General features: G+C 36.4%; 1 protein-coding gene and 1 long non-coding RNA gene across 4 annotated transcripts; one reads left to right on the top strand and one right to left on the bottom strand.

Annotated features, from left to right (window-relative positions):
- Window positions 1-418: 418 nt before the first annotated feature.
- On the bottom strand, window positions 419-26,819 carry ATXN3 (ataxin 3). Of its 3 annotated transcripts, none has more exons than XM_081314052.1 (12): window positions 26,662-26,819; window positions 21,478-21,642; window positions 20,877-20,918; window positions 15,759-15,844; window positions 15,211-15,277; window positions 13,994-14,081; window positions 13,179-13,311; window positions 12,252-12,430; window positions 9,385-9,508; window positions 9,022-9,105; window positions 7,770-7,855; window positions 419-2,839 (listed from the first exon to the last, which is right to left on the bottom strand). In XM_081314052.1, the coding sequence occupies exons 1-10, from the start codon at window positions 26,683-26,685 to the stop codon at window positions 9,072-9,074; spliced, it is 942 nt and encodes a 313-aa protein (XP_081170178.1). In that variant the 5' UTR covers window positions 26,686-26,819; the 3' UTR covers window positions 419-2,839; window positions 7,770-7,855; window positions 9,022-9,071. The 3 variants fall into 3 exon arrangements, with proteins under 3 accessions (XP_081170178.1, XP_081170177.1, XP_081170179.1); XM_081314051.1 differs by having other exon boundaries at window positions 20,877-20,921; window positions 26,662-26,816; XM_081314053.1 differs by lacking the exon at window positions 26,662-26,819 and adding an exon at window positions 26,411-26,597 and having other exon boundaries at window positions 20,877-20,921.
- LOC308659923 lies at window positions 9,022-15,182 on the top strand. Its single transcript, XR_014024644.1, has 3 exons — window positions 9,022-10,554; window positions 13,199-13,278; window positions 15,150-15,182. It is a non-coding gene; the product is annotated as an uncharacterized lncRNA (long non-coding RNA).

Here is a 26,819-nt window from a genome sequence, read left to right as displayed (position 1 = left end):
AGAACAAAAAAAAAAACTTAGAGCACATTATTAAAAAGGCCATTGTTATAAATGAAATCCAGATTTCTTTCAGGTCTTCCACCAAAAGTGGATTCCATACTCTTCAGTTTTAGGAATGTTCACCATTACAAATGGACAATTTTCAAGTCTGTCCACTAATATAATCCCCAAGTAGAGAAATTTCTAAATTACTAAAAATACTCTCTCAAAATCTACTGCATTAACTTTATGTAAACCACAAAATGTTTCACCACAAGTTGACTCTTGGGTTCCACCTTTAAGTGCACATGCTAAATGGAAAAAAATATTTTTAAAATCTTTGCTTTATAATTGATATGGTATATACCGTATATGTGTTGAAAAAAATACCTTGCTTTAACAAAGAGATACATTTGAAAGAAGTGGATCTAAATTCATCCAAATTCAACTTGTCCACAAGGACACAATTTATTGGAAAAGTAAGAAAAAATAAAACTATGATCTTTACAGACTAGTATGATTTCATTTCATGGCATCTATACATCTTTTCATATATTTCTTTTCAAGTAGTAGCTTAAACACAATTAAAATGAATGCATATAGCTTTATGTAACTAATGCTGTTTTTTTCTCCAAAATAACATGCAGTAAATATGGTGTTATTTTTTTGTTAATAAATTAGGCAGATCTGAAATAGCTACGTTCAGTTTACTGACTGGCAAAGCTAGATACACTCTTATAGTATTTATCCCTGGACCAAATCGCAGTGTTTGTACTTTTGTAATAGTTTCACAGAAATCAACAACACATGAAACATGAAAATAAGAGGCATTTGACTTTCATATTTAACTCTCCACTTAAATAATTGTTTGTAAACAAATATCAAAATCAATTTTAATATTGTATTTTATAGTACCATAATCTGTGTACATTTACTAATCATTCAGTAGCAAAGAATGACACATCAACATGGTGCAATATAATAATTTTAAAATAATTTGCAAAACCCAATCAATTTCACAATTTTTTTGTGTATCTGGCAAATATACATAGGTTTAATGAGTATATTGTTTGTATCCAAAACTATAGCCTTAATATGTATATGTAAACAGAATGTATGCTTAAAGCATCTTTTGCAAAAAAGAAAAATATTTTTAATACAAAATGCCAAATTTAGTCATCCTGCAATAATATTTGTTATGTATTGTTTGAGTATCAGAATAAAACTAGCTTACAGAATTTGCTTCCCAGTTTCCCTTGGTAACAGAAACAGAATAAACAGTAAGATGCATGAATGAAGACCATTCATGAAAAGCCGCAAATCTGTTACAAGAAGACATTCATTAACATCTGATAAAGTACATACTCATACACATTCATTTATGTATAGCCATTTTTAACACATAAGTAACCATGCAGGGTTCATTTCAGATGGTAGTTATGCATATTAATGTGGCACTGAAATCATGGCATCAAAATCTTCTTAACTTCCTCATTTCAAAATATGGAATTTTGGAAAGGCTATAGCTCAGTGGCAGAGCACGTGAGACACATGTAGGAAGTTCCAGTTTAACTCTAATTCTAATTCTTATCCTCCATCAAAAGCAATTCAGGTAGCAGATTCTTGCTTGAGACTGGAGAATCACTGCCAGAATAGATAATTCTAACCTAAATGGACCAATAAGCTGATTCAGTACAAGTTAACTTAAGTCCAGCTTGATAGTATTAATACTTATAGAAATATCTAACAAAAGATAAAATATTAATACCAATTCAAATAAGAATTACAATAACATTTATCAACTATATCCAACACTTTTGACTTCAGTTAGTCAGATTCTAGGTGTTGGCTAAATATATATATATATACTAGATCAGTGCATCAGAGCCAGTATTGGCCCAACATTTAGTAAAAAAATACTAAAGGCATTTTTAGAGCAAAACAAGGAAGAAATAAGTCTTGAGTCCGCTATTGGAGTAGGTTCCTCCAGTGTGCCTTTCAAAACAGCTTTGGAAGATTGGAATGCTTGGAGGCAGATCTGGAGGAGCAGGAGAATAAAAGCAGGATGTTCCATTTTATGGTAACTGTAATACTCTAGCAAAGTCTTCCAAAATAGGGTTGATGGTCTGAAAATCTCTTGCTATTCTTAGTCAAAATGTTTTTAAATAATTAAATTCTGGAATTAAGCTGATGTACAGTAATTCATGCACGTAATTCAAATATCTCTGTAAATCTGGAATTTTGGAAGTGCATCGTAAACATGATACTTAGAATGCCTTTGAGCATATATGTGAAACTACAAATTTTTAGATTTCACATAATCTTATTTAGCAAAGTTCCAAGGCCTTGCTCTATAATCAGGTGAGTGCTTGATCTTCCTGTTAAGATCACAACTTAACAGTTGTGAAGAAGAACAAGCCATCACAACTGAGAGAGCTGCTCCCTCTACAAAGATCTGCAGATACCATAAGCTTAACCTGAACATCTATGCATCAGAAAAATATTGGATGAGATTTTATTGTATATCAATACCCATTTTCTCATTGTTCTTCTGACTGAATAGAAATTACCCAGAAGGTCAACAGTATAACCATAAACTAATGAGATTTTATTGTATAGTAACCAAATTGTTTTTAATTCTGATCTTCAGTCTAAGTCTCACCACTGTTATCTTGCTTTGGTACATCAATGAAATGAACCCTACCTTTATGCCACCCACACAGAATTAATACAGAATGTAGTGTTCAGATTAGAATAAATATTTGTCATTTCTTTTCTTCTGTGTTCAAGCTGTTTGTAACAGTTTCCAAGGACATATTCATAGCAGCCTGAAGCATATCATTTTCACTCATATCACCTCCTGAGAAGAAACAAGAAAATAAAACACATTAGTTTCTAGAACATCAATAATTTAAAAAGACAGAGAAAAACTCTAGTTCCCATGCTCATAGCTTACTAGTTCAAGACAGGAGTGGGGAACCTCTTGCTGTCAGACTGGCCTATCCAGGAATTCCCAAAAGACCTATTAACCATTTCCTACTTTCTGCTACCAATTGTACAATATAGGCAGCACTTTACCTGTGCCTTTAAAAAAAATAAATGGAATTAGGAGTCAGAACATGATCTGACCAACTGATGTAAATTAAACCTCTGGAATGTCATGTGGTCTCCAAGTCAGGCAGGAGCCTGGATTTACTTGGAACTAAACCTAGTTCTCTACTCTTGGTTTAGGAAATTGGTAAAGAGGATTGGGGGATTATTTTCCCCCCAGGATTTATCCTTTTCCTTGTTAGTAGATTCACAGAGAAGGCTAGATTGCACTCAACTACAGACTCCTCTGAACAGGAAAACTCTTGACTTAACATTACAATCAAAAAATAAATTAGGAAGCCTCCAACCATAATTAATAGATGCCTGTTTTTATTTTTCAGATATTTTGAGATGTGTTTGAATGTTTTATTAACTTTTAGCAAATAGCATAATAGATAGCCCTCGACTTACAACCACACTGGAACCCAAACTTCCTTCGCTAAGTGAGGCAATGTTTAAGGGAGTCGTGCCCAATTTTATAATCTTTTTTTTTTTGCTGTGATTGTTAAGTGAATCACTGTAGTCATTATGTGAATTTGGCTTTTCCATTGACTTTGTCAGGGTTGTTAAGTGAATCACTGAGGCCGTTAAGTGAATCTGGAGTCCCCACTGACTTTGTCAGAAGCCAGCTTGAAAGGTCACAGATGGCAATTATGACCCTGGATGCTGCAATCCTTGTAAATATATGCTGGTTGCCAAGCCTGAATTTTGATCATGTGATCATAGGGACACTGTGACAGCCATGAGTAAGAGGACCAGTCATAAGTCACCATAACGCTAACATTCATTGAATGAATGGTTGTACGTCAAGGACTACCTATAATGTTTAAGTCATCACATGGACTGATACTGAATTTACCATACCCTGAAGTGTATACATAAGCATTACACCAACTTCACGGTTTATAAATGTATTGGAGGCAATTCTATTATTTCTAGATACAATTTCCAATGGTTACACTGGCTGGGAATGATGACAGCTGTGGTTCAGTAGACCTGAAGAACATTGGCAAAATTGATGAAGGATGATGTAACAAGTAGAACTAGGTAGACCTCATGTAGACGCTTTTACAAATACAATACAAAGGAAAAAGAAGGAAATGTTTCATATTATAGTTTCAACTATTATAGCAAATACTAGAGATATGGAGACAGATAAACATGGAGACAAATTCCTTGTATGTTTAATCACACTTGGCCATATAACCTATTCTGTTTCTATTTCTACTCTACCGAGTTTGAGAAAAGGTTCCAAGTTAGAAAAATATAAAAGCCTTAAAACATATTTAGCTTGTATATTTACTGCAGAGCTACCATACGTTTTCAGAAAAGTTCAACACTAAACCAAACAACAAAAATAATAAAGCTGATATAAATTCTAAAAGAAAAAAAGCAGCAAATATTTTATTTATTCTATTACATTCAGGGCTTTTTCCCTCATAGAACGCTCAGAATGGTGTTCCGGCACCTTTTATTTTTTTGCAAAAAAAAAAAAAAAAAGCTCCCTCTGTTGGCTTTCGAAAGCCTATTGCAGGAGTAGGCAATCTTGGCTCTTTTATGACTTGTGGACTTCAACTCCCTGAAATCCTGAGCCAGCCATGCTGAGGGGAAAGAGAGAGGTTTCCAAGCTGAGCCATGCTGGCTCAGGAATTCTGGGAGTTGAAGTCCTTGAGTCATAAAAGAGCCAGGGTTGCTTACCCCTGCACTAGAGGAGGACATTAAAATTATTTACAAGGTTACTTCTTTAGGAACTAAACTTTTAGAATCTAAAACAGCTAATTCAAAAAAGCCAACAGGAAAGAACCTCACATTTTTCATCTACTTCTGTCTTTTGGAAGGTAAAATTAGATAACAAAATAATCTATTTCCTATGTTAACATCTGTGCAATGAAATCAATAAAGGTAACAGGAAAGAAATGAGAAACATTTTTCTCAATGTAATGTCTAATTTAGCTGATGCTAGAAAAAAATAGTATCTTTTGTACATACTCTTGAAAACTATTTTGAATCTATGACCATCTATTACAACTAAACCACTTTAAATCAAGCAATTTTTAAGAATGGAATATTCTTAATTTGGACTTTACTTTTACTGTTTGGACTGTTGTGTGTTTTGAAAAATAGATTATTTAGAATCTAGTTATGTTGCACTTCAGTCTTTAAATAATTTTTTTTAATCCCATTTATATCCTGCCCTTCTCCGAACTCAGGGCGGCTTACAATCTAAGAAGCACAAATCAATGTGCTTAGCAATAGCCTTCATTCTATGTATATGCCTGCTTATTAGGGCTTTCACCCCCCCCCCAAGCGGCATTTTTACAAAGTCAGCTTATTGCCCCCAACAATCTGGGTCCTCATTTTACCTACCTCGGAAGGATGGAAGGCTGAGTCAACCTTGAGCCTGGTGGGACTCGAACCTGCACTAATTGCAGGCAGCTGGTGTTACTTAAGGAGGCATTAGCCCACTGCTCCACCAAGGCTCCACCAAGGCACCAATTAACCTAATATATACATAACAATATACAATGTTTTCCATGGTGAGCTTTACATCAATAACAACATTTATTAAAATAATTTCTGGTGGTATTATCTGTACATTAAAATTTTGTTTAGTCACAATCTTTCACTTTTCACATTCTGGACAAGCAGTGGTCATGTAACCTAGCAAAAGATGTTACATATGTGCATAAACGTAGTCAGTAGCATATGCCTTTTTAAAAATATCAAACATGCAAAGAAACAAAAATAAGTCCACAATATCTATATTACATCCAGAAATGCCAACTTTGCAACCAATATTTCTCATCCATAACTATGGCACCCTAAGGATACCTGCATACATGCAAATGCTTCTCTGGGATCAGTAACGCAGCAGGGATTGCTTTTTCCTTCAAGTAACAGATTGCTGGGAAATACCAAACATGGCCTTGAGAATTCCAATGTTTGTTACAAATTTTTCTGGATGTGGTTGGAAAGAGGCCTAGAAATGCCAGCATAAATACATCACACTTGCTGAACGTGCACACGCAACTAATTACAATCTTCAATTAAAGTGGGACAAAAAAGTATTTAGTCAGCCACCAATTGTGCAAGTTCTCCCACTTAAAAAAGATGAGAGAGGCCTGTAATTTTCATCATAGGTATACCTCAACTATGAGAGACAAAATGGGGGGGAAAGAATCCAGGAAATCACATTGTAGGATTTCTAATGAATTAATTCGTACATTCCTCGGTAAAATAAGTATTTGGTCACCTACAAACAAGCAAGATTTCTGGCTCTCACAGACCTGTAACTTCTTCTTTAAGAGGCTCCTCTGTCCTCCACTTGTTACCTGTATGAATGGCACCTGGTTGAACTTGTTATCAGTATAAAAGACACCAGTCCACAACCAGCTGAAGCAACGGGGCAGTAAGTGAATGAGTGCTGGTGCCGGAGGCCATCAGCTTTTTGGCGCCGGAGACCACTGCCATGAGGAACACAGCACTGGGTCGGGGTTCGGAGCAGCTCCGGGTGGGGCTCAGCATGGGCCACGGCGTGGCAACTGCGGGGAGGGGAATCCCCACGGCCTGTAGCTCTGAGCCGCAGGGGTGGAGGTGCAAAGGATGGGCGGCGACGCCATAGCAAGACACTGGCATCGCTCCCAGTGACAGCACCTCTGAGTTCCGGCACCATTTTTTTTTTAGAAAAAAAGCACTGATTACATTTATAGCCTACTTTTCCTGTTGGGCTAAAAGAAACTATTATAATTGGCGAGGAATTGAATGTGAGGTTTTCTAGCCTGCCTTAGTTGTTCATTTTAAGCACTACACCACAATGGGTCATTGGCTTAGTTAGTTATTCTATTTCATTATCCATTCTTTGAGTAAATACCCAGAAAACAACTTCCAAACAAAATATATGTGGTCCTTCTGATAATCTGTTCCTAAGCCTTTTACATCTTTAAAGGTGAATAGTAACAGATGTGATGCTGAAAAAAATGCTGGCCATCTCTGCAATTAACACAACATTGCAGTGATGATATTCAAGACGGCTAGTTCCAATGTCCATTCTGCTGCACTAACTAGACTTTTCTAAAGTTAGTTTCATATATAATGCATTGTGAACTCCAGCAACAGATTTTCAACATATGGCTAATGGCAGATCTATGGCACCCAAATAAGTTGGCAGTTAAGGGTGAATTTTGCCCTATGCCATTGAGACCATTAGACTTAGAATTGACTCAATGAGCACTCCCAAGTTACAAATCTAATCAAAAGGAGTGATCCAATTTAGAGTAGACTGAACAGATTATTCCCAGTTTATTAGTCCTCAGCTACTACCAAGTCCAAGCATCAATTCAGAACAAGTATTAACATACTTGTACTTGATGAGAAAGAACAGCACTGGGCATCATTCACACATTGGTACTTCACTGCTATTCTCTACATAACCTCTATAAAGGAGATGTTCAAAATAAACACAGAACACAAAATAGCATTTTGGAAGACATTCCACCCCCCATGGAACTGCCACAGAGCAGAGCAGCAGTGCTTTCTGAAAGTCTGAATTTCAGACAGCATTTTCCAGAAGGATATGCTGACCAATGATACAGAAAGTTAACAAGATATTTGGTAAAATGTATTAAACAAAGATATCCTTGGCTCATCATTTGAAAGAATAACTGGAAAATGTGTTCAAATCCAGCAAATAAAAGCAATACCTGTGTCATTAACTAGTGTGTGCGAATTTGTAGCTGCTTCAACATGGAATTGTGGAATCTGAACTTGCTTTTGCAGCTGCTGATGTCTAAAGCAATCAAAGAGAGAAATATGTAGCATTAATTTTTATTATCCATAGGAAAGCCTATAACTTTATGATTCCTTGCCTTTCTTCATCCAGTTTAATTTTTCCTATTAAATAATGAAGTAATATTTGAAAAGTTCAGAGTACAGGAAGCTGGACCAATACATTTCAGTGTTTGCAATACACACATTAACATACACACATGTATGTGTATGTATGCATGTTTAAAATATGTAATTCTAAAAAATTTAATCAGAAAGGTGTAATATGTAAGGTACATTGATCCCAGAGAATTAGCCAATAAGCTTACTAACAAGTGTTGACAAAACTCCACATTTTGGTCTTTTCTCCCAGATTCCATTTTTCTCCTAACACAGAAGAGACAATACAAAAAATATTTTGGGACCAGACTATTGGGAATCACATCTAATTCCAAAGCCCGGAGATAACAAACTACCCTTGAAAAGGCTAAACAAGTGTATTCTCAGATAAACAAAAAAATGTTCCCAGGAGCAGAAACCTGAAAGTTGTCTGATCAGAATATGGAGTTTGGCACGTTACTAGAATGTGCTTCTGGACAATAATTATAGTGATGATTATTAGAGGAAATTAAGTCTCCCTGTTGATGCACTTTCAGTTATTACCTTTTTTTTTGTATTGATGCAACATAAAAACATTCTTCAAAATAAAAATGATAATCACAGATGATAATTATACATGTACATATTTATAAGCATAAAACAGATAAGGACTACAGGAGTACCAATTGCTAATGAATGTATTTTATCATTACATAATAAGGAGATGTGTTTTGGTACCATATCCAAATTAATTTATAGTCTAGAACAAGCCAAAAGGGAAATCAGACACAGAAATATGCTTATGAAATAAAGTCTTATTAAAATGAGGCACTAAAAAGAATGATATCAAGAGGCAGGCAGTATAGCATTGTTAATTAAAAATAGTAACACTGTTGCCACTCTTGAACAAGAAGACACCAGGTTTGCCAAGAATTAATGAATGAACACATAAATATGGCAATAGATATAAATTATCTATTTGCTACTAGTTTACAACTTAGGTTATCCTAAATAAAAACACCTAAGTGATTGTGATAAAGCATCATACATTCATTTGCATTTCAAACTGGAACAATCTATATAACTGACCAATGAATTAGTTACGTAGGTAGCGTGATTTGCCCAACAACGGAATCCTGCTATCTGCAGCCAGCATGGTGCCTCAGTCTTGTACTATAATATCAAGCCAAAAGAATCAAGATATTTGCAAAACTGAGTGAGTTGTTCAGGAGTTTAAGAACCAGTTAAATACTGGTATGAGTTAATTCAGAAAAAAACCCTCTTAGAACTCAGTACTTTGGACTACAATTCTAACCAGCATAGTTAGTATTAGAAAAGATAGGAAATGTAATCCGGAATACTTGAAAAACAGCAAGTAATAAAGTAATATCACTTAACAAAGGCTTCTGGGGCTTGCCACCCACAAATTATGCTTTACACAGTTTACATTACTTTTCAAAATAGGCCTGTCTTCGACGCCGCAATTCTTCTGATGGGAGAGATTCAGTTTGGCCTGTTGCAGATGAATGTGGAATGTTCTGTGTGCAACAATCTGAGAAGCCACTTCGATGTTCTCCTAAAAGTCACACACACCCACTTATTGGGAAGGTTAAGTTAACTGGGATATTTACTATGTTTCGGATAAAATAGCAAAAGCAATGTACAATGCAAATTTGTATACTAATCATATAATAGAAGAATTAAGCAGTAATAACAAGGAACAATATAAAAATCTTTAAAAAGCAAAAAAAGCAACTGCCATCAATCATACTGTAAAGCCTAGAACAAAACAAAATTATCCCCAGATTTGTTTCCTCCATAGCTGGCAATAAAAAGGATGGTGCCAGTTAGATATGATCAGGAAGGACATTCCACAAACCAGGACAAGATTCTAGTTTTCATCCTGGCTACTGAATAAATGGAAGCTCAAAATGAACACTTTCACCTGTGATCTAATGCAGTTATTTTAATATGACTGCATTTCAAAGCCAGGAGACTGAGAGGTCTAGTCTGCCTTGGTAATGAAAACCAGCTGCGTGATTTAAGGCCGTCACTTTCTCTCAGTTCAACTCACTTATTTATAAAAATAAATTTAAAAAATAATACTCGTATAATCCTATTTAGTAGCTGGGCTACCAGCTGAATGTTTCATATCCTCTTAAAGGAAGTCCTATGTATTACATTGTAAATATCTGTTGGATCTGGACATTATAATAGCATAGATAATAAACATCAATACATATTTTAAATATGGAGATTATCGATATATTTTATACGACTATGATTTAATAGGAAATAGGGGAGGACTGCTGGAAATTAAAATTAATAGCAGACTTGTATTTGCACAAACACATTTTCTAACTCAGAAGATAAGACCAATTTCCTTTGGGTGAGCAATAAAGCGAACTCTTACAAGTCTAGCCTCAATGTGTTCATATATATTCTACTTTCTAAGTGTGTCTAGGTGCTAGTTCCATTTCAGCCAGGCCAGTTCAATATGCAGTAGACCCAAGCAGGCAGGACAATGTCACCCAAATATATATTGTGTATTTTTCTCCAGGTTAGGCTCTGTATCCTGGGAGCAAAAAAATATTTCAAGTTGGCAAAACAAAAACTATCCAGGTAAGTGACACAGGTAGAATCCTGACTTGGAAAGCTGGTGGAAATTGAGACTGAGAAACACCTTAGGATTACAAAATACATTACAGTAGCCTTCATTTAGTGATCACAATAAGGACCAGCAACTTAGCTGTTAAGCAGTTGTTGCTAAGTGAAATTGTGACTATGTTTATGAACTTACTTTAGTTTTGCAGACTTGTGAAGATCGTATATGTAGCTAATGGTCATAACCATCACCACTGTAACTGTGAACAGTTGCTAAACAAGGCAGTATAATAGCTGCTAAACAAGGCAGTTGCTAAAAGAGAACTACTTGTATAATGATTATATTTCATTATAAATGCCTTATAATTGGAATTTATAAGAAGGCAAGTCTAAAACTAGGCCAGCAATTTTGGTAATTCTAGGCAATTAAAACTAAAAAATATGTAAAATATTAGCACCTCTATCTTAGCATTTAGTATTTTTATTTGGTATGCAATTATATCTAAGCATAGTACAAGGCCTGCTATCTGAGCAGTAACAATCCTGAGAAGTTTACTCTGCTAAGTGTGCTCTGTTCCAAATGTACCCAGTGTGCTTCCATAATTGAAATTGTATTAGAAACTAGCTCTCCCCATTTGTATATCAACACTTTAGCCACTATACTACATCAATTCTCTTGGACGATACTATTTTAATGGGTGAGTTCAAGTGGCACTGTAATTCTAAAAGACAGGCACAAGTATGCTTAGCTGCTAAATTAGTACGCCCTTAAGAAGGGCCAGGAATTTGAGCCTCCCATGAGATAGGCAGAGATAGTTAAATCTTTTAATAACTGCCTAAGACAATCTTGAAATGCTGAAATGCTTATCATATTAATGTGAGACACAATATTTTAAAATTATTATTCCTACCTTAGACTTCAGAATTTGGTTACTGAATTAAGAGAAAAAGCAAGATTACTCTTTTTGTTTTTGCTCTTATGGATGGAAAAAGCAAGAAGCTAATTTTGACACTCAACCACACTTCTGCCAACAAAGCACTCCAACTGTAGTAAATTGTTCTTTATCATTCAACATTCCTCATACTTTCCCACATATGTGAATGTTAAAAAAACAATTTCTTGCAAATACTCCACTTGCTTTCCTCACCAAAGTTATTATTAAATCATTCAAAGTTGGGAATAAATCCTTGCATTTGATCACTTCAGAAAGAATCCCTCTGCTCCAGAAAATAAATTTCTCTAAAAAAACCAAAACCCTAAGTAAATCCCAAGCACTAGATAAACATCACTAGATAAAACACTGTTATTTAATAGGGCTGTGCAGTGTTTGAAAATGATTTGGAATAAATGTTTTTGACTTAATACGTCTAAATAAATTCTAACTCCTTTTTAAGTGTGCCAATCTTATCTATAAAGACATTTTAAAGGCCTATAATGCTTCTGTGAGCAGAAAATTTGGTAGGTGACCAAGGCTGACCCTGGGCCAATCACTGTCTCTCAGCTCTAGGAAGAAAGTTGTGGCAAACCATGTCAAATCTCTTGCAGAGAAAACTGCTGGTACTAGTCCTGGCAGTCACCAGGAGTCAACACCAGGAGTCAAAGGCACACACATAAAAAGCTTCAATGTAGCTTTATTGCTTTGTTGTCTTACGTTTGAATAAAATTAAACATACAGCATATCAATTCATTTTTAAATCAAAATATAATCTTTTACCTTGCATACTAAGTTGAATAGCCCTCCGGAGATCTGCTTCTTCATCTTCCATATCAATTTCCTGTCTGCTGAGTGCAAGTGCTTTTTGGAAATTTTCTTCATCTTCATCTAACATATTGGTATTATTATCGAAGGACTGGCTAACATCTAGTGCTTGTTCTAAGTCTGTTTTTTGCACCCTGGGAAAGTTAAACAAAAAATGTTTTTTTTATTCTAAAGCCAAATGTTGCGCTATTTCTAGAGGAGTGGTAGAGAGAAGGATTTCGTTTTTAAAAGATACAGTGAGCAGAAAAAAGATGGATATCAGAATGAAGTCAGTGTCAGAAGCATCACAATTAAAATAAGGCATACCATATGACATACAATTTAAAATATTAAATACAAGATTAAAATATCTCCAAATTAATCAGATGTTCCCCAGAAACTAGCAACACTGTGTTCTGTCATGCTGCCATGAGGTCCCCTCAAGTGTACACTGATGGGACACAAAGGGCAGGTATACATACTGTATGTGCTGTTGTCTGCATGTCACCACAACCACAAAGAGCATAAACCATTGGATAGCCCCCTTTGTTCAGAGTGTCTCTGGATCTTGTGGCACCCATGCAGTTTATTAATGAGGTCAGTGAATTTATATATAGCACCGATGACACCATCTTTATTTAAGATTCTTCTAATAGTTGCATTTGCATGGATAGCTATGAAAGAAATCCAAGCCTTTAAGACTTAAAAAAATCCCATTTTTTAAAAAAATATACAGAAATGATGCAAAATTTATTTTGTATTTGGTATATCTCCTTTAGAAATAGATAATATCTTTATTATAGGCAAACACAAATTTTGGGTTATTCCATGTGTAAACATAATAGTACCCTTCAAAAATACTTACACTGAATCCATTAAAATACAAGCTTTTATTTACCTTACCTCTGATCTCTTGATTGCAGCGTCTCTTCCCCAATTAATTTTGGCCTTTGCATTTGCTGCACCCGAATCATTTGCAGTAATTGATCAGCTTCACAATCAGGTAAGTCACCTTTTACAACAAATATTGAATAACCTATGAGAGATAAAAGGATATGAACAGATTAGGAAGATAATCTAAAAATTAATATAAAATACAGGGGTTAGTGGGCAAGGGACTAATGAATAGAAAAATGCTCTTTATCAATATTGGGCAATTTGGTTACACATTCTACAAAACTTGGTCAAGCAACACAGGAAGAGTTTTCTTAGACGAATATTACAGCAATATTACAGCATTCAGCGTCTGAAAATTAGCATTACTAATTTGCTGGTGATGACCTATAAAGCCCCAAATGGCTTGGGTCCGGGATATTTGAGGGAACACCTGCTGCCGGCATCAAGTTCCCTTCGTCCTGTGCGCTCCCACAGGGAGGGCCTTCTCAGGGTGCCGCCGGTAAAAGACTGCCGGCGGATAACACCCAGGGAGAGGGCCTTCTCTGTGGGTGCGCCTGCCCTTTGGAACCAGCTGCCCGTGGAGCTTAGGACTGCCCCCGACCTTCGCTCATTTCGCCGGGACCTGAAGACCTGGCTCTTCGAGCTTTCCGGCCCAGGCTGAGAGTTTTAATTGGGTTTTTTATATTTCTACTTCAGGGACTGAATTTAATCATTTTTAATTGTTTAATTTTTGTATTGATGTTTTAAACACCTTGTAAACCGCCCTGAGTCCTACGGGAAAAGGGCGGTATATAAATCTAATAAATAAATAAATAAATTACCTTCTTGTTGTAGCTGGGCCAGAAAAAGTGCAAGATAAGTATCAGATATTAGTTCTGGACCAGTCAAGAGAGAGTTCAAGTTGAACCACTGTTCAGAGAAAGAAAATTAACATGCAGTGTGATTAATAATATATTTTAATACATAGCAAAACATATACCTATTATTAAAACAATTAAGTAAATATACTGAATATGCAATCAAAGATAAAAATAAAAGGCATTTTGTATTACTTATTACACCATGGAATAATATTAATTGTATACATTTGACTGCTTGCAAATAGTCTCATATAGTCATCTTAGTTAATGGATACATTAGCATTTAGTTATAGGGGGGAAAAGCAATAACAAGGCTGTAATCAAAGGAGTGCCAAGAATACATAGCAGGAAACTTTTAAAACATTGCAATTTCTGCTGTAGAAATATCTATTGCAAGGCAAATGCCTGGTTTTAAATGAGAAAAACTGATGAATCAGAAACATCAAGGAGGCAGATGCTGTCTAGTCTACATATTACTAAAACTTTCTTGTATTTGTCTGTTTTAACCATCAATTAGCAAAATGATGCATCATGAGGCAACAATTTTTGAATCATGGTGCCAGAAATAAGTCTTTCAGTTAAAAATGCATTTCGAATCCAGGACCCATTATTCCCATGGAACTGAAATTTCAAGTAACTTAAGAAGCGACTGTTACAGCGCCACCACTGTCAGCTGATTGTGATTTCTAATACTCCCTGCCAGCTTCCCACAAAGTCAATCAGGAAGCTGGCAGGAGATTGGAAGTCACTCATTCCCACTGCTGTTCTGCCCACTTATGGTTATTCTATATTTAGGTAAGTAAATATTGATAAAGGAGGATCCAAAGGGTTGCATGTTGTGTAATACACATTAACATGAAAAAAATCACCTACAACATTCTGAATCAGTTCCACCTTCAAAATGGGAATACTGAACAGTAGGAACAAAGCAGCTCTGGGAAATTCAATTGCATAGAATGAATGAATGAATGAATGAATGAATGAATGAATGAATGAATGAATGAATGAATCTATCTATCTATCTATCTATCTATCTATCTATCTATCTATCTATCTATCTATGAATTAACACGGTGTTTGTCACTAGACATGCACTCAATTTTGACTGAATTTATAGGTGATTACAATGGCAAGCCTGACATCGATTTTAAAGAAGGAAAATAAAGAAACCACTTTACCTGTTTCCCTAATTTTCGAACTGTAAACCAGTGCTCTTTATAGTTACAAATAAAAGATCTTTCATTTCTGAAAATAAAACACAAAGTATTCACAGAATTAAATATTTGAACACAGGAATATTAATCAGCGTTGCTATTTTTGTATTTAAAAATACTGCATAGTAGTTACTGAATCTATGATTCAGATTATGTAAACTTTTCATCCACAGATAGTTCAGAATATTTAATAACATTGTTCTGGAAATATATTTTATCACTGTAAATGCTTGACATACATAATAGTGATGTCATTAAGCAGATATGATGCCACGTATCATTCAAAGTCAGCATTCTATAATGCTACAGATAATGAGATGTTATAAGGCTCAGAGGATAAATCAACACATAAGCCTCAATAATATGAAACAGAAAAAGCTGAACAGATAAAACCAGAACTTGAAATAGTAATTTCAAAAGGAATTCTGAAGGAAAGAATGAGGGGTTGTTTCCTTGCATAACTTGTTACGATGTATTAAATGGAAGCAGGGAGCTAAAAAATAAAGTCTTACATAGGATTGATCCCGAGCCGCTGATACTCTGGGCTGTTGAAGAGGATTAGTTCTAAACCCCAAACTTTCAAGGCATTACTTATAACCTGTCAAAAAACAGCACTTTTTATAAGATAAATTAGTCAGTTATAAAATGTAAGCAATTCAACCATTTTAGAACTATAAAGACAATATATTAACTAAATTCAGATACAGTCATACTTAGAACAGGCCACTAAAATCAGTAGATTTAGTACAGTAGTTGGGACTAAAGTCACATTGATTTTAATTGGTTAACTTTGATTAAATCTGGATCCATCCTATTGTTTTCACTGAGAATGGGGAGAAAATCAGATTTAATTACAAGAAAATCAGTGGGCTAATTAAGATGATTAAGATTGAAAGCTAGGTGGAAGTCAGATCAAAAGGTTGGCATCACAATTATAGATCAAAATTTAGTAAAACAAATTAGAGATTTAAATTGTGCACATATAAAGAGGATATATAATGCTTTAATTGAATTGGATTCGGAAACGGAATTGGTTAAATATGATGTATGATAAAGTGGGCACAAAATTTTCAGGAACCAATTTCGTTGGACACCTGGGAGATAATTTGGGTCAGAAATGTTAAATTTACTCAGGCTCAAAACTTAAGAGAAAATTTGTATAAAATGTTTTATAGATGGCATCTGGATCCCAAGAAGTTGTCTAACATGTATCCTAATTTACAGTCTAAATGTTGGAGATGTGGTAGTTTAGAAGCTACCTATTTTCACATGTGGTGGACTTGTAGAAATATAAAAGCTTTTTGGATCAAAATTTGGTGGAACATTCAAAAGATTTTTAAGAGAAAGATAAAGTTTTCTCCGCAATTGTTTTTATTGGGTATTGTTGTAGATTGTGAAGTTAAAGAAACTAATTTGATGTTGAATATGATAACAGCAGCACGGTTACTGGTGGGACAATATTGGAAGGATAGTTTGCCTACTATAGAAGAATGGGTGTTTAAAGTTTCGAATCTTGCAGAAATGTCTAAGATTTCTGCTTATTTGAAAGATCATTCACAGGAAAGATATATTTCAGTTTGGAGGAGATGGATAAATTATATTCAGAACAAATATGGGACTAAAAAGTTCCATTTAGCTTATGAGAAGATTTTAGTGGGATATTGTTATTGGTACTTTGTTTGTAGTTATGTTAAAGGGGAGTTAAAGCACATTATGAATTTGGTTAATTGTATATTATGCATAATTTTTATTTAGAATATGATTATTATAACTATAATCCTGTATTTAGCTCTGGGAAGTGGGGGGGAAGTGGGCGGGTTTGGGGTGGGGGGGATTTGGGGATATATTGTAAAACTTTGTTTTTGTAAAACTCTTTAATTAAAAAAAGAATTAATCTTCATGAATCTACATTGAGCAGACCACATATAAAATACATTTAAGTGAGGACGACAAATATAGAATATGAAAACTAATTTGGTCTTTCAGAAAACCAGTTGCACTTGCGAGGAAAATGCTAGGAAGCAAAAAATATATATCATAATTTGATTTTTTCCCCCTAAAAGGTCACATATACACCCGAGTTGTTATTATCAGCAGCTACTGGTATATAGTGCCATAAAAAACAGAATAGAAACGCAAGTTAAGATAGGCAAGAAAATGGTAAGTGAGCACCTGTCCAGTCTAGACGAGTTCAAATCACCAGGACTACACCCCAAGGTTCTCAAGGAACTGGCAGATGTGATCTCAGAACCACTGAACTATATTTTTCAAAGATCCTGGAGCACTGGTGAACTACCAGAGGATTGGAAAAGAGCTGATGTATTTCCCATCTTCAAAAAAGGGGAAAAAATGGATCCAGGAAATTACAGACCTATCAGCCTGACCTCAATACCTGGGAAGATTCTGGAAAAGATAATCAAACAATCTCCTGTTTACAAAACAGTTCTTTCAGCAATTCCAAGAAAGTTCCACATCCATTTGCACTATTAAGGTGACACAGATAAATCTCCAAGTAGCCTCAACAACTTCGAGACAAAGTGGTAACGACCAGATGACTGCAAGAAATATAAATCCTTCCATTCTCCACCATTCAGTCAGAACTGAAGAAGCTTTCTTGGAAGAGAATCGAAACGTTTTCAAGAAAACCCAAAAAAGTCCAGTTGCCTTTTGAAATAGCACCTTTGGAACAACGATGACTTGGATGACTGAGAATCGCCATAGATACGTTGAGTAACTATTTGCATGATAGGTATATTTTTGGATATCACTGACTCCTACAAAAACTCAGTGCATTCTGCATATTTGGGGCCAAAGTAACCCAGTTGTTCTTAAATTTCTTTTTTGAAATACATTATTAATATAAAACCTGTTTGCCAACTGTTGGGAAATTAAAAAGAGAAATTCACACTGCTTCAGTCCACCTTCTGTAGAAGAGGAGAAAATAAAAGCAATCTATATAAAATGATAAATTTCAGATTAAATCTGCCAGCTTCAGTGATTTCAAACTGATACAAATATAGTCAACTTTGGATAGAGTTTAATTTGTTGCTAACAAACTACTGTACTTTGCAGGGCATATACACTAACTTACATGGTTTTGAAATCATTGCTCCTTGTTTACTTATTATTTACTTAGCCTAGTTGTTACATACAACAATCTATCCCAAAGCAGCTTGCTAAAACGACAAGATAGAGACAGTCCTCAACTAATTATTTGTTTAGTGACCACTCAAAATTATAATGGCAGTGAAAAAAGTGTCTTATAACTAGTTCTCACACTTACAACTGACATAGCATCCTCATATCACATGATCAAAATTTGGGCTGACATATATTTAGGATGGTCACAGTGCCTTGAGGTCATGTGATCGTTTGTGGCCTTCCCAATTAGCTTCTGACAAGCAAACTCAATGGGGAAAGCCAGATTTGCTTAATTACTACATGAGTTGCTTAACAACTGCAGTGATTTCTTTAACAAGGTAAAATCAGGCATGACTCACTTAACAAAGGCCTTGCTTAGCAATTGTCCCAAGTGTGACTGTACGTTGAGGACAAACTAATTAATTACACTGGCATGTTGCAACGGTATGTGGGGATAAGCTTGGGTTATGGGAGGGGGAAAGATGCTGCCAGAGAGAAAGTGGAAAGTTTGTACTATGAGACTTACAAGATTCTGTTAATGTAACCTCACAATTAAGTAACCTCATCTGGTCGTATTTCCCCATCTCATTTACCTGGAAATGCTGACATTAATTTTGAGTAGAAACCGTGTGTGTGTGTGTTACAGAATGGATTTGATTTAAATCAAGTAGATTTAAATCACGATTTAAATCATGATTTAAATCACTAGTAAAAAGGCTTCATTTAAATCAACTTGATTTAAATCATAATTTTTAAAGAGCAACTGTCATCTCTGTCCTGCAGCGGCTCCTCCTCTGACTTGTTGTTGACTCACCGACAGTCCCACTCACTTTAATGGGACGGCAGGTGATGTGGCAGTGACACAACAAGGTGAGGGACGTGGTGGGCAGCAGGTGAGGGGATGCCCGCTAACAGGACCTGCCATGATGGATCTGAAATGACAGGTACTCTTTAAATGTAAGGACTCATTCTTGCTGGTAGTTAGAATCTTTAATATTATTATTTGGAAACAAAATGAAGATTTCCTATTTAGAACAATAAGTTGTCAGGTTAGTAAAACAGCGATATCAGAACTGATTTTAGGTTAATAGGTTAATCACACATAGTTGCAGAACTACTCAAATTCTTTCTTTTCAAACAATCATACAGTTTGTGGTGTACATAGATTTGCAAAACAATGGGATAAAGAAATATTCCTGAACTTTATGATTTATCTCATGGTTACTGTGAAATTGTGTGAATGCATCAATGCAGTGCATGTTATCTCAGTGTTATCTCCAAAAATGTAAATATTACAGAATATACAGCCTATGCTACATAACTAAGCTCCATTTCATAATGAATAAATTAAATTATTAATGTATATTAAATAGGAAACTATATTTACTTACTCCAAAAGCATTTTATTAAATTTGATAAAAAATTAAAAAAAATCCGATTTAAATAAAAAAATAATCTGATTTTTTTTTTTAAAAAATCATTATTATCCACCCTGGTGTGTTAACACACATGTGCACACAAAGGGAGCCAGTTTTATCTAGGCAGCCAGTTTGGTGTAGTGGTTAAAGCACCATGTTAGAAACCAGAAAACTAAGTTCTGATCCCACCGTAGGCTTAAAAGCCGGCTGGGCGACTTTGAGCCAATCATTCTCTCCCAGCTCAATTCACTCCATAGGGTTGTTGTTATGAGGAAACTAGGAGAAGGAAGGAGTATTAAGTATGTTTGTTGGTTTGAATTTTTTTTATAAAGGTCATAAAAAATTCTATATCAATCAATCTCCCACTGTCTCTTTTACAGCTTGAGAAGTTGGGGAGGTTCCTTTCTGAGTCTCTTTCTCTGTCCCTTATGCAGTCGCAAGCGTTGCCTCCTCTTATTTGATCGTTCCCTAGGCTGCATCTTTTCTCTCCACCTCCTAAAGTCATTGCACAAGTTTATGTATGCAGTTTTTTTCACTTTGTAAGGATCTATTTGGAAATATACTTTAAACATATACTTTACAGAGCTCCACTATATTCAATGTACAGTACAAAGATCTTTTTATTAATAACATGATTATAAAGAAATAAGCTCATCTGTTTGTCCAGAAAAAACTTAATGCAAACTTTTTTAAATCCCAAAGGATAGGACAAAAAAATATATAAATAATGTATTATCACTTTGCCCTTGAGAAATCAGTCCCATCCTAACTTACGTAGAAAAATGGTATAAATTATTAGAATGCTAACATTCTACTGAAAATCAGTGGGATTTAAAAGCATGGAAGCTATTTACAGAATTGCAATCATAATGTAGGTTCAAAACATAAAGAACTCTCTGTAACCATGAATTTGCTTCTCGTACATTTTGGGAGATGAACATTTACTTTAAGAAATGCATTCACAGAGCACAGCTGTTTCCTAAACAGCTCTAAAATAGGAGCCCAGGGTAATTCAATAAGCATTTTCAAATGTTTAATGAAGTTTTCAAAAATTATAGAGAAACTGCTTACTTGAATTGAGAAGAAACCACTATCATCCATGTTGACTGAAGGCTGCTGTTCAACAAAGAATGCAAAGGAAAGAAGATTAATTTATGTGCCACAGAAGCTTTTGGGAAATCATATGTAGAGAATAAATTCAGTTAATTTTAATAAATCTAAAGCTTTGCTGTTTCTAAAAATACTTTTAATGAACCATTCTGAAGGCATAAGAACAAGTGTGACATTCTGGGATTTACAGGTTATGTTAATGAGAAACAACAGATAAAACTATGCAGACAGACAACACCAGGCAAATACAAGAACCTAGTGGTCAGTATAGTAGCCATTCTCATTTTGCTCTTTGTATATTCATTTGTGGACATTTGTCAACATCAATTTAAAAGCAGCTTGGGACAAAATAAATTCTGTACCTGAAAAAAGTCTTTAAAAATGTTAAACAGGAGCTTCACTGAGAAATTGACAGTAATTCTAATATATCTTGAGGATGCTATTCTAGGAAGAATAGATAACTTTACATTTCATCATTATGAAATTCAGCTTCAATATAAGCAAGAAAATATATAGAACAAAAGCTGACAAATAAATGTAAAACCACCTGAAGAGCTGTTACCTGTAAAAATGTTCTATATTCGTCGCTAGAAACTCCACCCTCTGCCATTCTTATTCTCTCTTCTTCATCTAACTGCTGTGCAATAGAAGACAGTTCCACAGGACTGAAATACTCTCCTTGCAGTAAGTTATTCAAACAGTGCTGGGCACACAGAGAACCTTCTTGCTAAATTATGAGAAATTAAAAAAAGGAAAAAAAATACAGTGTTTCATGTTTATTGTTCAAAAAGTAGAGCAAATATAATCATTGAAGTTACCCTGCTTTTGTGTTTAGCCAGAGATAGTGAAACAGATACATTGCGATAAGAGTCTTTTGTGAATTCAAGAATTTTTATAATATTTTTAACATATTTTGCACAATATTTTAATGAATTTTATATCAATTTGAACTATTAAATGAATATACTGTACATGGTGTTTTAAATAAAGCTCATTGTTTCCATTAAAGTACTTAGCTAAAATTATGCACATGCATGCATATGTACTTATACATATTTATATAAGTATGTACCCAAACAAGTCCAACTAGTTCTGCATGGAATTGCTGAAACACATTCATAATTTTTATCGTTTGTTTCTTAAATCACATCTTTAGTTTTCCAACTTATTTTATTGTTCCTAGCACATTAAGCCATACATAGTACGGACTACAACCTATTTTTATTACCCATTACCAAGAGAAAATATGCATATCAGTCAGCTGTCTGATATATATCTGGTTTAGTGCTAAAAACAATTTTAATGAAAACTTAATCAAGAAAATCAGAAATATGCATATATAATATATAACATATAAAGGTAAAGGTTCCCCCGCACATGCGTGCTAGTCATTTCCGACTCTAGGGGCCGGTGCTTATCTCCGTTTCAAAGCCGAAGAGCCAGCGCTTGTCTGAGGACATCTCCGTGGTCATGTGGCCGGCATGACTAGATGCCAAAGGCGCACGGAACGCTGTTACCTTCCCACCATAGTGGTCCCTATTTTTCTACTTGCATTTTTACGTGCTGTTGAACTGCTAGGTTGGCAGAAGCTGGGATGAGTAACAGGCGTTCACTCTGTTACGCGGCACTCGGGATTCAACCCACCAAACTGCTGACCTTCTGATCGACAAGCTCAGCGTCCTACCCCACCGAGCCACCGCGTCCCTTTTATATATAACATATACAGTGGGACAAAAAAGTATTTAGTCAGCCACCAATTGTGCAAGTTCTCCCACTTAAAAAGATGAGAGAGGCCTAGGTAATTTTCATCATAGGTATACCTCAACTATGAGAGACAAAATGCGGGGAAAGAATCCAGGAAATCACATTGTAGGATTTCTAATGAATTAATTTGTACATTCCTCGGTAAAATAAGTATTTGGTCACCTACAAACAAGCAAGATTTCTGGCTCTCACAGACCTGTAACTTCTTCTTCAAGAGGCTCCTCTGTCCTCCACTCGTTACCTGTATGAATGGCACCTGGTTGAACTTGTTATCAGTATAAAAGACACCAGTCCACAACCTCAAACAGTCACACTCCAAACTCCACTATGGCCAAGACCAAAGAGCTGTCGAAGGACACCAGAAACAAAATTGTAGACCTGCACCATGCTGGGAAGACTGAATTTGCAATAGGCAAGCAGCTTGGTGTGAAGAAATCAACTGTGGGAGCAATTATTAGAAAATGGAAGACATACAAGACCACTGATAATCTCCCTCGTTCTGGGGCTCCACGCAAGATCTCACCCCGTGGGGTCAAAATGATCACAAGAACGGTGAGCAAAAATCCCAGAACCACACGGGGGGACCTAGTGAACGACCTGCAGAGAGCTGGGACCAAAGTAACAAAGGCTACCTACCATCAGTAACACACTACGCCGCCAGGGACTCAAATCCTGCAGTGCCAGACATGTCCCCCTGCTTAAGCCAGTACATGTCTGGGCCTGTCTGAAGTTTGCTAGAGAGCATTTGGATGATCCAGAACTGGATTGGGAGAATGTCATATGGTCAGATGAAACCAAAGTAGAACTTTTTGGTAAAAACTCAACTTGTCATGTTTGGAGGAGAAAGAAAGCTGAGTTGCATCCAAAGAACACCATACCTACTGTGAAGCATGGGGGTGGAAACATCATGCTTTGGGGCTGTTTTTCTGCAAAAGGACCAGGACGACTGATCCGTGTAAAGGAAAGAATGAATGGGGCCATGTATCGTGAGATTTTGAGTGAAAACCTCCTTCCATCAGCAAGGGCATTGAAGATGAAACGTGGCTGGGTCTTTCAGCATGACAATGATCCCAAACACACTGCCCGGGCAACGAAGGAGTGGCTTCGTAAGGAGCATTTCAAGGTCCTGGAGTGGCCTAGCCAGTCTCCAGATCTCAACCCCATAGAAAACCTTTGGAGGGAGTTGAAAGTCCGTGTTGCCCAGCGACAGCCCCAAAACATCACTGCTCTAGAGGAGATCTGCATGGAGGAATGGGCCAAAATACCAGCAACAGTGTGTGCAAACCTTGTGAAGACTTACAGAAAACGTTTGAGCTCTGTCATTGCCAACAAAGGGTATATAACAAAGTATTGAGATGAACTTTTGTTATTGACCAAATATTTATTTTCCACCATAATTTGCAAATAAATTCGTTAGAAATCCTACAATGTGATTTCCTGGATTCTTTCCCCCCATTTTGTCTCTCATAGTTGAGGTATACCTATGATGAAAATTACAGGCCTCTCTCATCTTTTTAAGTGGGAGAACTTGCACAATTGGTGGCTGACTAAATACTTTTTTGTCCCACTGTACCTGCTTCTAAACATAAAAGTTGCATCTATCCATCAGGACTGAAGTATAGGTAGTAACAAAGCAGAAGAACTTTAGTAGAAATCATGATCAACAGAATCATATTGACTATGATTTAATTATAGTCTTCCTGTCTGATATAAATCAATATGACCAAACCTTTCCAGCATTAAATATCTCTCAGTATCAGTTGCTAAACAACACAGATGGCAAAGTGCTACTACACTCACATCCTGCTTGAAGGTATTTGGTAGTCCTTTGAGGAAATGAGACTAGTTTCTTAATACAGCTCTTCCTCTAATTTCTGAACTAAACATGCCTTTAAAAAAAGCATTTCTATACATTCCAGGGTAATAAATCTTTTCTTCTTCACACCAGAGAAACCCAACCCTCTGGGATGATAGGGACATGCAACTTTTGGGAGGGGGAAGCAATTACCAAATTCGTGTTATGCTTAAAAATGTTCTTTCTTAATAGCTAGATTAGTTTGACACCATTACTTAATAATGCTATTAAATCTCTGCCCTCTTTCAAAACCTCAGAAAAAATCGATTGATAGGAAAATGACCAAAATATATCTTTTCCTTCAGAATCAATCTGAGATGTAACATTTTATTCTTCAAAAAAATATATCTAGAGATTTCACACTACACAAAACAAAGATTAAAAAGAAACCCAAATTATTCTCTTCCTCCAGCAGCTATTATTCAGGTTATACATAAAGTTGAGGTTAAGAAAAAAGGGATCATATTAATGACAGAGATGCATTGGGCATACACAGTTTCAAAACAACCAGCAAGGCAGGAAACAAAAAATCACGCACTGTATGTATCATACTGCATGTATAAACATGAATAGCTGAAATGAAACAAGGAGTGCACACATTCCGTGAAATAGAATAAAGCAGTATCTCATATATTTAATGTGTTGTTGTTGTTGTTGTTAGTTGCGAAGTCGTGTCCGACCCATCGCGACCCTATGGACAATGTTCCTCCAGGCCTTCCTGTCCTCTACCATCTTCTGGAGTCCATCTAGGCTCACGCCTACTGCTTCAGTGACTCCATCCAGCCACCTCATTCTCTGTCGTCTCCTTCTTCTATTGCCCTCGATCTTTCCCAGCATTAGGCTCTTCTCCAGTGAGTCCTTCCTTCTCATTAGGTGGCCAAAGTATTTGAGTTTTAGCTTCAGGATCTGGCCTTCTAAAGAGCAGTCAGGGTTGATCTCCTCTAGGACTGACCGGTTTGATCGCCTTGCAGTCCAAGGAACTCGCAGGAGTCTTCTCCAGCACCATAGTTCAAAGGCTTCAATTCTTTGGCGCTCAGCCTTTCTTATGGTCCAACTTTCACTGCCTTAAATTGCAACTGGGAAGACCATAGCCTTGACTATACGCACTTTTGTTGACAGGGTGATGTCTCTGCTTTTTAGTGTGCTGTCTAGATTTTGGTAACACTAGTAATTCATATGTTCTTGTCCTCCATGTTAAGCTCCCACTTCCTTGTTTTTTTGCTCAATGATCCTGCCGGCATGGTTAGGGGCGATGATGCTCCGAAAAGATTCCCTAATAAGCACGGGAGAGAAAACGCCTCCTTGCACACCACCCAGTTACAGGGATGTACTCTGAAAGCATTGCCTTAAACTAGGGGTCTTCAAACTTGGCCCTTTTATGACTTGTGGACTTCAACTCCCAGAATTCCTCAGACAGCATGCCTGGCTGAGGAATTCTGGGAGTTGAAGTCTACAAGTCATAAAAGGGCCAGGTTTGAAGACCCTTGCCTTAAACCAGGCGTCTTCAAACTTGGCCCTTTTATGACTTGTGGACTTCAACTCCCAGAATTCCTCAGCCAGCAAAGCTGGCTGAGGAATTCTGGGAGTTGAAGTCCACAAGTCATAAAAGGGCCAAGTTTGAAGACCCCTGCCTTAAACAAACGCGAACGCTTAGCCAGCATGCCTGGCTGAGGAATTCTGGGAGTTGAAGTCCACAAGTCATAAAAGGGCCAGGTTTGAAGACCCCTGCCTTAAACAAACGCGAACGCTTAGCCTTACGAAACAGGCGACAGAAAGAAAACAATTTTTCAGAGCTCCGATTGTTATCGTAACAACCACAATCTTCCCTCGCCTATTAGAAACCCACACTCTTCGCCCGCCTTGCCTTTTTAAGTACCTCAGAGTCACAAGACATTGGCTTTCTTCTTCTTATGCCCCTCTGCAGCTTGAATATAAAGTGTAAAATAGTAAAAAGAGGAGATTTTCGTGGACATCCCAGCCTCCTTTGAACTACCCAAGCAACCGAAACAGCGAAGTTTCGCTGTCGGGTAATCTCCCACGCGAGCCGCCTTTCTTTCCTCTCGCTTCGCCCTCTTTTTTAAACCCCCACGCCCACTTTCTTTAAGGGAAAGCAAAAGGTTCACTTACCCTCTCGTGAAAGATGGCCTCCATGTTTATGTCTCTCTACCACCCTCGGCTTCCATACCACATGATCCGACCCAGCCAATCAAGCCAAGCCCTGCTCCGTGACCCGCTGCAGCCAATCGCCGAGGCCACCTCTGCGTTTGACCTGCCTCGATGAGCGC

This window comes from Vipera berus, assembly GCF_964194415.1.
Source record: "Vipera berus genome assembly, chromosome: 1".
Lineage (NCBI taxonomy): Eukaryota > Metazoa > Chordata > Lepidosauria > Squamata > Viperidae > Vipera > Vipera berus.
Note: the sequence above shows the minus strand (reverse complement) of the source record. Positions and strands in the feature narration are given on the sequence as shown.

Coding starts and splice junctions, on each gene's coding strand:
- ATXN3 (XM_081314051.1), bottom strand. CDS start 26,685: ATGGAGGCCATCTTTCACGAGAGG. Junction 14,082..15,210: donor TTCGAAAATTAGGGAAACAG/GTAAAGTGGTTT, acceptor TTCTCTGAACAG/TGGTTCAACTTGAACTCTCT. Junction 13,312..13,993: donor GGCCCAGCTACAACAAGAAG/GTAATTTATTTA, acceptor TATCTCTCATAG/GTTATTCAATATTTGTTGTA.